The sequence below is a fragment of the Caretta caretta genome, chromosome 7 (genome assembly GCF_965140235.1).
Source record: "Caretta caretta isolate rCarCar2 chromosome 7, rCarCar1.hap1, whole genome shotgun sequence".
Taxonomy (NCBI): domain Eukaryota; kingdom Metazoa; phylum Chordata; order Testudines; family Cheloniidae; genus Caretta; species Caretta caretta.
The window spans coordinates 124,268,492-124,280,066 of NC_134212.1; the positions used below are offsets into that span (position 1 = coordinate 124,268,492).

Below are 11,575 nucleotides of genomic sequence, written 5' to 3' on the forward strand. Positions count from 1 at the left end.
CTGTCTCGGCTGATGCCCTCGGAGCTGGCCACAAACAGCCTCCACATTCGCCCTCTTGTCCACAGTCAATTTCATCCCTCCTTCCCTGCTTTGCTCTCCAGCCTTTAAAGCCTGCAGGAGTCCCCCAGATCAGCTCCGCTGTGGGGTGCATCTGCCACAGGGGCCAGTCCCAGCTACTGCAGAGGGGTGTGAGGACACCCACCGTGGTGGAGACAACGGATGCAGAGACAGGCCCCAGCTGCAGAACACGGATGCAGGTTTCAAGTGCCCCAGAGACCACATGGGGGGCTGGATCCCAGGGTTTGAATCGACCCATTTGGGGGAGGGGAACCAGCTGCAAACTTTGGATGCAGACTGCGGTTTCTCTTCCAAGCACCCATACAGTTCAGGGTGCTTGGGCCCAGGGGATGGGGGTCGGGTCTCAGCTCCAACCCTGACCAACTTCCAGGTAACTTGCTGCAGACACCTCCCCCGCCACCTGAGGGGGAAGGTACAAGGGAGCGAGACAAGGAGCCCGTGGCCCCAGGCTGAGGGCTGTGGCGAGGCCCGTGGGCCCCACCGTGGAGCAGCCTCAGTCGGGCAAGACGCCCCAGAAACAGGTGCCCCCTTCCCACGAGCTGGGACCAGCTCAGAGCCCTGGGTGGCCATGGCGCTGCCAGGCTGCCCCCTGGTGGCTACCTGTGGGAACTACAAGCCGGACTGGCCTGCACAGGACAGCGCCGCTGGGGGAGCAGATTGCCCTTTGCAGCCCCCCAGCCCGCACAGAAGGGGCAGCCCAGGGGCTGCAGAAGCCCCAGAGAACTTCGCTCCCGCTCAGGGCATGAAGGTAACCGAGGAATCCACAAAAAGAACAGGAGGACTTGTGGCACCTTAGAGACTAACACATTTATTTGAGCATGAGCTTTCGTGAGCCACAGCCCACTTCATCGGGAGGAATCCACGTTACGAGCCTGGATGGGAGTCGGGCTCCACGCAGAATCCCGCCCCTGAAAACAGCCACTCACAGCCAGGTCCCTTGGTCTCCCCCCTCCCTCCGCTCTGTCTCTGTGACTTCACGGGCTCGTGCCTCAGTTTCCCCCTGTACAATGGTGATAACACCCACTTCTCTGCATTCTTCTGCCCAGGTGCAGCCCCATCCCCTGCTGCAGGGTTAGAGCTAGCTGTGATTCCTGCTCTCTCTCTCACCCAAGAGACAGCAGGGTACTAGGACAGGAGTCATTGACCATGTGAGCCCAGGTTTCCTTACACACCCAGCTGAGTTAATACACTTCAGTCCTGCCTTGCAGCACCCCCTTCTTTCCAGTGCCCCCGTCCCCTGGAGCAGCCCCTGCAGCTGATCCCGTCCTGGCTGGTGCAGCAGATTTATCAGAGATCGGTTGCACGACTTCCCTAGGGGACAGCCTGTCCCCCGCAGCCAGGAGATCTCTCACGTCACTGCTGCAAAGATCATTCTCCTATCCCACCGCATCACCCCTCTGAGTCCCTCCAGGGCTCCCCCTTCTCCATTGCACCAACCACAAACTGCTTGTCGGGCCCCTCACCACCTTCCCCCCGCCCCCGGGTCTGTCCTCTCTTGTTCACTATCACCATGTGGTTTCCCACCTCCCATCGGCCTGTGACACCAGCCTCACTTCTCACGTTTCCAAACATGCCCCTTTGTGCTTTTGCCCCTGCTCCCCATAAACGCCCACAAAGCCACCTCGTTATCCCTCCCCTGCCTGATCAGCTGCTGGGGAGCGGAGACCAGGGCCTGCCATGCTGACCAACAGCCTCTGCCCTACAGCAATACAAACCCTAACAGTGGGCTGCTGAGAGCCCCAGGCACCTGGCCCACCCCAGGGGAGGATCGGGGCACACAGAGATCGCGGCAGGTGTTTTTACTATCCCCCTAGCCCTGTACCAATAGGTCAGCCCCAGCCAGAGACAGCCCCTGGGTGCTACTAGAAGCAGAGTGGGCAGCGTGGAGGATACCCGGGGATCCTGGCCTTTCTCCTGGGGAGAGGGGAGGGCTGGAGCAAGTGCTAATTCCTTGCACACATCCCCTGCCATTGGGGTGTTCCTGGGCCTGCCTCCCTTTGATCCAAGGGCTGTACCCCGCCGAACCCATTCCCCATGTCTGCTCAGGCACAGCATCTGCCGGCAGGGAAGGCACCATTTCTACCCCCTGCCGCTTCTCCATGTTTCCTCTTTGGGCCCAGCCAGGCCCGGGCTGGGCTCTGGAGTCTCCCTCCCTTTTGGAAACCCTGAGCAAAGTCTGTTCGGTTGTTTGAGTTTAGCCGGGAGAGGGGCCATGACTCAGGCACACAGAACGCACCAGGGGAGGTGGGGGCTCTGCGGGAGCAAAGGGGCGCTTCCAGCCATCGGCCCCCAGGACGGAAAAGCAAAGGAACGTTCAACGACGGTGAAAGGCAACGTTCTAAACCGGGAAGCGGAAATTGAAGACAATTAGCCTGTGGAATTCCCTGCCACAAGATGCCATGGCTGTCAAGAGCGTAGGATTCAGAGAAAGGGCAGGACGTCCCTAAGGACAAGGAGCAGCCGAATACAGTGGGAGGACAAGAGGCACAAACGCTCCTGCTTCACCGCAAAAGCCAACCACCAAGTGCGAGGGGGAGGGAAGGGTGCTCGGAAAGTAATTCCCACATTGTCCACTAGGGGAGGGGGGACGCTGGCGCTCAGGGCCGGGGCTGGGGACAGGGAGGCGGGTTTTAAACCGCAGCCGGCCCCAGCGCACCGCTAGGCTGGGAGCCGGGGAAAGGCAGAGGGGCAAGGCCCCCCCGCCCACACACACACCTGGAGCCAGAGGGGTTTCCCAGCAAAGCGCAGTCCGAACTCTGAACCTGCTGCTCTCCCCGGCAGAGCTTACCTCTCCATCATGGGGGGGTGGGAGAGGGGGTGCTGCTGGGACCCAGGGGAGGGGAGATGGAAGATCCAGGGGGGCCACCTTCCCCCGCCGCCAGCGTAGGCTGCTCCCTCGCGACCGGCCTAGCCGGGCAGAGCCAAAAGCCAGGGTCAGACGGCCTACTCTGAGTCAGACGGGTGATGCCGGGTTACTGCTCTGGCCACCATAGGAGACATGGCCCCTTCCGCCTCTGTCCTCTCGCTCCCACGCCCGGCCGCAGGTCTTGGAGGCTGCGGGCACAGGCCATGCCTGGAGGAAGGACACGGGACCCTGCGGGGAGCCCCGGGGCCAAGCCAGGAGCAGCCTGGCGTCTCCACTGAGCGAGGACACAACAAGCAGGTGTCGGGAAAGCCAAGCATGTGGCTCTGCCAGGGCAGACCCTGCAGCAGGCGGGGGAGGGAAGGGGCGGAGCGTCACGACGAGATAGCCAATCCCAGCCCACACCAACGGCGCAGTTGACACCCAATCGGAAACGTTTATTGCAAGGTGTAAATATCCCTTTACAGAGATGGGGTTTGGCTGGGGAACGAACCACTGTCCAGCGGGGGCAAGAGGGGACTCAAAGGCAGCCCAGACCCAGCACGACCCGGTGACACCCGGACGAGGCCCCAGCACCAGAGCCGGATCTCGGATGCAAAGGTCAAAGGTGCCATGTACACACCCGGCTCACCCGGGATATTGCACTGGGGAAAGGAGCCCTGGATTTTGGGGGGTGGTGACGAGGTTCTCTCTAAAACTTCCATGTGTAAAGGCAGCGAATATTAAAAAAAGGGCTTAACCCTCCCCCCTCAATGAATAGAAACGGGGGGGAGAGATGCCACCGCCCCACTCAGCACCAGGCCCCCGCCAGCACCGCAGGGCCAGCGCCCCAGAACTGCAAGGCGAAACTGACCAGAATCAGCCTGTGAAACCCAGCGCTCCAGCTGCTCTCTCCCAGCCCAGGCCTAAAGTCCCTTGGCAGACAGCAGCCTGGCATCTCAGAGGGTGCAACAGAGCAGGGGCCCAGACGGACCAACCAAAGGGCTGGTTCGCACAGTGTACGGAAATAGGGAACAAGCCCCAGAAACTCCCTCTACTGAGCAACAGAGCTGGGGCGCAGGGTTGGCAGAGCATCGGACACCAACGGCTTTGCAGGCTCGCCTCCAGGCGCTGGGGATCTCAGTGCCCAGAGCAGAGCACCCCCAGCACACTCAGGGCCCCATGCATCTCCCCAGTATCAGCCCTCCATGGCCCTGTGCGGGGGCAGGGCTCACCCCAATGCATCCCCTTAATGGGAGGGAGCCCCCCAAAAACCCGACAGGAACAAACAGCGAATTGACACGTAAACCAGAGAGGTCCCAGGAGAACAGCCGTCCGGGGGCAGGGCTCCAGTCGGGGGCAGGGCAGCGCCTGGGGACAAAGACAGAGGTGAGACCGGCAGCTGCTGCCCCCTTCACCCCCACCACGCAGGGCCAGCCTCTGCTTCCATTCAGGGCAGGGGGCTCTTGGTGCCTTGAACCAGAGCTCAGCCAGAGCTCACCCGACTGCAACCCCTCAGTGGAAGGGGCTGAAAGGTTCCCCCTCCTCACCCCCCAAATGAGCTCTTCCATCGGGTCTCTGGGAGCAGCTCAACCCCTGCCGGAAGCCGCTTCCCGGGCCAGGAACATGGGGGCCTCACAAGGCCACCCACGCTGCACAGCTCCCCCAGCAGCTAGGTGCAGGGTCCCCCCCATCCCAGCCAGGCCCCCATCCCCTGTACCTCTCAGCTACTGTCTCCTTTGCTGCTTCTTGGCTGGCATGACGGGGGCGAGCTCTTCCTCCTCCTCCTCCTCACTCTCCTCTTCCTCAGACAGTGCCCTCCTGTGCACTGGGACACACAGACAGGCCCCTTCCTTGTCACGCTCTCTATGCGCTGGGCCTTTCCCACACCGGGGCACCCTCTCCCCTCCCCATTCTCCCGGCTCTGCTACCCCCAACCTCCTCGCTGCCCACAGCGGAGACGCACCCACAGGGGGGGGAAGTGAGGGGCCAGGGCCAGCTGCCAATGACACCATGCAACCAGCCCAAGCCCCTGAGTGCTCAGTGGGCAGCCCAGGGGGCAGCTCTGGGGCACGGTTATGGGGCCAGCCGCTCAACTGACCCACGCGCCCAGCCAGGCGGAGCGGGAGCTGGTTGGGGCAGATAACAGCACTCGGGCATCAGACTCTCCTCTGCAGACGCAGCCCTACTCGGGCAGTGACCTCTATGCAGGCAGCAGATTCCTCCCTCTCTCCGCCCCCCGGCCTCTCCTGAAGGAACCAGCCACCTGGACAGAGCCCCCAGTCGGCATTTCCTCCTGGGCCGCGTCCTCTTCCGCGCCCAGCACCCCCCCAGCTCCTTACTGATCTGGTGCCGCCCGGTGAGGTGCACGGGGCCGGAGCCGGATTTCAGGTGGAAGGTCACAGGTGGCTGGAGCTGGAAGTTGTCCAGGCTCAGCTGCGAAGAGACAGCGAGAAGCAGCGGAGTCAGCGGCAGGGCCTGAGCCTGGGGCTCCCCCACCGCAAGGAAGGGCTCTGGGCTGGCCCCGAACCACGTGGTGCTTCCTGCCCAGGCTCCCGCAGCGCCTGAGGGGGCAGCGCAGCCAGTCAGGGCGGGCACCCTGCAGCCACGGCATTAAGGGCGGGGTGAATTTCAGTGAGCGAGGAACCACGGTGCAGGGAAAGAACACTGAAGTCAGGCAAGTTCCCACACGCACAGCCCTACCGGTGCCTCTCAATCCCAGCCGCCAGCCCCCTGCTAACCCAGCCCGGGGCTCCCCACTCCCCAGCTCGGTCCTGGGTCAAGCTCTCCTCTGATGCAGGCAGGCAGCCCAGCCACCAGCTAAACCAGGGCTTGGGGCTGCAAAACCACCCTGCTGCCCCCCTGGAGGGGAAGGGGAGTCACACCCGTTGCAGCAGCATTTGGGTTTATCTCCTCTGTGGGGTCACACACAAACAGCTGAGCAGGTCCGATTCTGTAAAGCAGAGGGCCACAGTGAGCACAACCAGGTATGCTGGGTAAAAGGCCAGAGAACACACCCAAGGCTTACACAAATCCCCACATCCCCAGCCCCGGCAGGGATCGCCCCACGGGGCCCTCTTACCACGGGCTGGCACGACAGCTTCAGATTGGCCACCGGCACAGCAATCTCCTGGTTCTGACGGTTACGCCCCACAACTTCCACCACGTTGCATTCGTCCTTTGCGCCGCCCGTAAGGCAGACCTGGAAGGGACCAGAGCGAGGGGTTAATGGGGTGGCCACCTCAGGGGGAGACGGGGCATCCAACCAGGGTCTGACTGCAAAGGACGGCTTGTGCCTGAATCAACTTATCACAACCTGCAAATCAGGGTCCAGCCCCAGGATCAGACCAGTACATGGATGGTGCAAGCAGCCACCATGGCAGTGGATAGGCTTGTCTCTGGGACACCGAACCCTGCTGCACCAGGGCACGAGCCAACCACTGACTGACTGCGTTAGCTAGGGACTTCCCTCAGCGGCAGTTATTCCCTCACAGTCCACTAAGGGCTTCGTGCACCTTCTCCTGAAGAAGCTGGTGCTGACATCTGTCGACAGAGAGGACGCTGGAGCAGAGACGCTGCCAGCCTGGCAATTCCTCGGTGACGTGACTTGCCCAAGGGCGGACAGGAACATACAGGCAGAGCTCAGAACAGAACCCAGGCGCTGGGCTTGCTCTAACCACGAGCACATGCCCCAGGGGGGTTGAAACATGCCCTAGGAACGAGGGGCGCAGATAAATCAAGCAGACTGCACTGTGTCATGTGATTGCTCCCCCCAGCTCCCTAGAGCAGAGGTGGGCAAACTACGGCCTGCGGGACCGTCCTGCCCAGCCCCTGAGCTCCCGGCCAGGGAGGCTCGCCCCCGGCCCCTCCCCTGCTGTCCCCTCTCCCCCACAGCATCAGCTCATCGCTGGCTGCCAGTCCTGCCACTCTGAGTGGCATGGTAAAGGTGCCGGGGGTGGAAGGGGGGGGTTGGACAAGGGTCAGGAACTCCAGGGGGGCAGTCAGGGAAAGGGGAACAGGGGAGGCTGGATAGGGCGTGGGAGTCCCGGAGGGCCTGTCAGGGAGCGGGGATGTGGATAGGGGGCGGGACAGTTGGGGGGGTTGGGGCAGTGGGTCCTGGGAGGGGGTGGTCAGGGTACAAGGAGCAGGGGGGTTGGATGGGTCGGGGGTTCTGGGGGGGGCAGTCAGGGGACAGGGAACAGGGGGGTTGGATAGGGGGTAGGGTACTGGGGGGCAGTTAGGGGACAAGGAGCTGGGGGGGTTGGATGGGTCAGGGGTTCTGAGGGGGACAGTCGGGGCGGGAAGTGGCAGATAGGGGGCAGGGGCCAGGCTGTTTGGGGGGGCACAGCCTTCCCTACCTGGCCCTCCATACAGTTTCGCACCCTGCTGTGGCCCTCAGACCAAAAAGTTTGCCCACCCCTGCCCTAGAGTGACATGGTTTCCTCGCTTGCACCGCTCTCTCCGGACCGCCGGCGCTCTGCAGGATCCGGTGTAAGGGGAAGAAGATGCCGTGAGCTGCCCGTGGCGGCCCGCTCTGGCTGAGCGGCAGCCCTCCTCTGCTGTACAAGAGGCAGGGCCTGAACGTGAGCTGCGTTCGTCCCACGTCCTGCCTCCACCAGAAGCCGCGGCTGCATGCTGCCGAGCCCGAGCGGGACCCGGGCCGGGGAGAGGGAAGGACAGCACAGAAGCCAGCCAGAGAAGGTAAGCGACATGAGCCCTGTCCTCAGAGCCAGGGTTCCCTCTTACCATAGACAGGGCCAGGATGTGCTCAGAGTCGTCATCTTCATCCACCTTAAAGGTGTAGGATCTGGTGCTGCCAGTCAACTCGCAGCCTGGGGAATCCACGTGAGGAGTCAATAAAACCGAAGGAGCTGGGTACTTCCCCCTAAAGATCCATGGGGAGACACTAGGTCCGCGCTGAATCCCCAGCTCTGGCCGCCCTACGTTCCCTCCTGCGGCTCTAGCTGGAGGCTGGCTGTGAGTCACCCCAGAGCCAGCTGCATTCCAGTGGTCTGAGAAGGAGCCCCAGCCCGTCCGCACAGCCGGGAAGGGTGGCACTGGGCCTCCTTTAGGCGACGAGAGCTGCCGCAATGCACTGCACCCAGTGCTCTGCGTGGCTCTGGGCCAGCAGCACCCCAGTGCCGGGCTCCTGCTCCAAATAGCTCCAAGCAGGTTCGCCATGTGGGGCACCTCCAGAGCCCCTCCCCAGCGCTTGGCTGCAATGAGATAACGGGCCAGCGGGCTGCGGGGAGCCCCCCAGCTATCGGGGAGGGAGCGAACAGCCATCGCGGGGCCGGGAGCAGCTGGAGAAAGGCACCACCCGGTACCTGAGCTCTCATAGCTAAGGGCAAGCGTACCGGCAGGGCAGCCTGGCCCCCCAGTTCCTCCATCTCAGCTGGATCCCTCCCCTGCCCCGTGGGGCCCATCACAGCGTGTCCCCAGCCAGGCCTCCCTCTATACCCCAGCCTCTACGAACCCCCAGTCCTCCCTGCCCCCAGACACTCCCCCCTTCCCCACCCTGACCTGCTGCCTTCCCTGCCCCACCCTAAATACACCACCCCCACCTAAATTGCCTGTAAGCTGTGTAGCCTATTTACGCAGTGCAGGCGCCCAGGGAACCCACCGGGGGACCTGCCAAGGCCAGAGGAGGGGGCATCCTGCCCCCGGCCCCCAGCTTGCCACAACGACGCAGCGTGGCCCGGCCCCACGTGCAGCCCTCCCCCAGCTTGGACCCCCACACCTCTGCCCCTCATCCCCGGCCCCACCCCAGAGCCTGCACCTCCAGCTGGAGCCCTCACACCCCAACCCTCTGCCCCTGCCCTCAGCCCCCTCCCACACTGCGAACCCCTCAGCCCCACCCCCACCACATGGATTTTGTTAGGTGCAGTGAGGTGCCCCACCTCATCTCCTTATTAGCGCTCATCAAATTAATTCCACACATGGGTGGGAAAAGTTTGAGGGAAAACTGCCCCTACTCCTCCCCGCCCCCCAACTCCGATTCCCTGCCTCGCCCCAAACACACAGAGACCCAGAGCTTCTCCCCAGACAGGTGGGCTCCCAGCCTCAGGCCAACTCCCCACGTGTGCGCTCCCCAGCCTCAGCTCCCCAGGTGTGCGCTCCCCGCCCCCCTCCTAGCGGCCCCAGCCCCCCCCCGCGTGTGCGCTCCCCGCCCCCCTCCTGGCGGCCCCAGCCCCCCCCCGCGTGTGCGCTCCCCGCCCCCCTCCTAGCGGCCCCTGCCCCCCCCCCGCGTGTGCGCTCCCCGCCCCCCTCCTAGCGGCCCCAGCCCCCCCCCGCGTGTGCGCTCCCCGCCCCCCTCCTAGCGGCCCAGCCCCCCCCCGCGTGTGCGCTCCCCGCCCCCCTCCTAGCGGCCCCTGCCCCCCACGTGTGCGCTCCCCGCCCCCCTCCTAGCGACCCCTGCCCCCCCCCGCGTGTGCGCTCCCCGCCCCCCTCCTAGCGGCCCCTGCCCCCCACGTGTGCGCTCCCCGCCCCCCTCCTGGCGGCCCCAGCCCCCCGCGTGTGCGCTCCCCGCCCCCCTCCTAGCGGCCCCAGCCCCCCCCCGCGTGTGCGCTCCCCGCCCCCCTCCTAGCGGCCCAGCCCCCCCCCGCGTGTGCGCTCCCCGCCCCCCTCCTAGCGGCCCCTGCCCCCCACGTGTGCGCTCCCCGCCCCCCTCCTAGCGACCCCTGCCCCCCGCGTGTGCGCTCCCCGCCCCCCTCCTGGCGGCCCCAGCCCCCCCCCGCGTGTGCGCTCCCCGCCCCCCTCCTAGCGACCCCTGCCCCCCGCGTGTGCGCTCCCCGCCCCCCTCCTAGCGACCCCTGCCCCCCGCGTGTGCGCTCCCCGCCCCCCTCCTGGCGGCCCCAGCCCCCCGCGTGTGCGCTCCCCGCCCCCCTCCTAGCGGCCCCAGCCCCCCCCCCCGCGTGTGCGCTCCCCGCCCCCCTCCTAGCGGCCCAGCCCCCCCCCGCGTGTGCGCTCCCCGCCCCCCTCCTAGCGGCCCCTGCCCCCCACGTGTGCGCTCCCCGCCCCCCTCCTAGCGGCCCAGCCCCCCCCCGCGTGTGCGCTCCCCGCCCCCCTCCTAGCGGCCCCTGCCCCCCACGTGTGCGCTCCCCGCCCCCCTCCTAGCGACCCCTGCCCCCCGCGTGTGCGCTCCCCGCCCCCCTCCTAGCGACCCCTGCCCCCCGCGTGTGCGCTCCCCGCCCCCCTCCTAGCGGCCCCTGCCCCCCACGTGTGCGCTCCCCGCCCCCCTCCTAGCGACCCCTGCCCCCCGCGTGTGCGCTCCCCGCCCCCCTCCTAGCGGCCCAGCCCCCCCCCGCGTGTGCGCTCCCCGCCCCCCTCCTAGCGGCCCCAGCCCCCCGCGTGTGCGCTCCCCGCCCCCCTCCTAGCGGCCCCAGCCCCCCGCGTGTGCGCTCCCCGCCCCCCTCCTGGCGGCCCCAGCCCCCCGCGTGTGCGCTCCCCGCCCCCCTCCTAGCGGCCCCAGCCCCCCCGCTCCCCGCCCCCCTCCTAGCGGCCCCAGCCCCCCGCGTGTGCGCTCCCCGCCCCCCTCCTAGCGGCCCCAGCCCCCCCGCTCCCCGCCCCCCTCCTAGCGGCCCCAGCCCCCCGCGTGTGCGCTCCCCAGCCCGGCCCGGCTCACCGAAGACGAAGTTGCCGAGACAGAGCCCGGCCCCGGCCGCCCGGCTCTCCGGCTCCAGGAAGGCGGCCATGGCTGCCGTGGAAGGCCGGGCTGGGGAAGGGACGGATGCGGAAGGCGGGGCGGGGCGGATCGGATCGGATCGGCGCTGCCCAGAGCCCGAGGAGCCGCCCGCTTCCTCCCTGTGCCCTGGCCCGCCCCTCGCCGAGCCGCGGAGGCCCCCGGTGCCGCCTCCTCCGGGGAGGCGCCCGCCCGCCCCCAGCACAAAGCAGCCAGGGAGCCGTTCTCCGGGGGACCCCCAGCCAGCCAGCCGGGGGGTCTCAGCCCTCGCCGCGCCGGCAGCCACCCACAGCTGCAGCGGGGGGCAAAACAGGTGCGAGGCAGGAGCAGCGCCGGGTCCCAGCGAGCCCAGCCCTGGGGGCGCCTGCCCAAGGCCCAGCTCGCTGAGCCGGGCTCGGCAGGGACCTGGGCTGTTTCCTCCCCGTTTTGCTCGGGCCCAGGGAAGGCGGCTGGGTTTACCGCCCGGCCACGGAACAAGACACTTATGCTAAACATCGGTCACAGGCCCCAGACCTCATGAGGGAGGCATTTTAGCTTTCGCCCAAAGCCCTTTCGCCCCATCTTCACAAACGTCCAACACGTTCAGCCTTTGGGCTGAAAGTTTCCCGCTTTGGCTCCGGCCCAGCAGGAATGTATGTGTAGCTGTTCATGGGGGACAGGCCAGATCCAACACCCAGATTGTCCAGCACATCCCACCTTACACAGCTCCGGGCCAGGTGCCTGGAGGGTCTGAGAGCCCCTCAGGAGCAAATTTGCCCACCAGCGTCTCACCATTAGACCTCATCCTGACCTCTAGTAGTTAAAGATTGGCTTAAAATGCGTACAGATTTTCATAGGGGAGAGTGCGTTCTGTTTGATAAGACACATTCAAATGTGATTGATAGCTACAAACATAAATATCAAAATAGATGTTGCCATTCTCCATATAAATGCCCCATTTGAATGTGCTCTGTGCCTCAGAGTCCCCACCTTAA

At 65.8% G+C, this 11,575-nt stretch overlaps 1 protein-coding gene across 1 annotated transcript; it reads right to left on the minus strand.

The window, feature by feature from the left end:
• Positions 1-3,357: 3,357 nt before the first annotated feature.
• NPM3 (nucleophosmin/nucleoplasmin 3) lies at positions 3,358-10,693 on the minus strand. Its single transcript, XM_048857344.2, has 6 exons — positions 10,545-10,693; positions 7,667-7,752; positions 6,003-6,122; positions 5,263-5,356; positions 4,641-4,748; positions 3,358-4,291 (listed from the first exon to the last, which is right to left on the minus strand). Exons 1-5 carry the CDS (start codon positions 10,612-10,614, stop codon positions 4,648-4,650), a joined length of 471 nt encoding a protein of 156 aa, XP_048713301.2. The 5' UTR covers positions 10,615-10,693; the 3' UTR covers positions 3,358-4,291; positions 4,641-4,647.
• Positions 10,694-11,575: the final 882 nt, after the last annotated feature.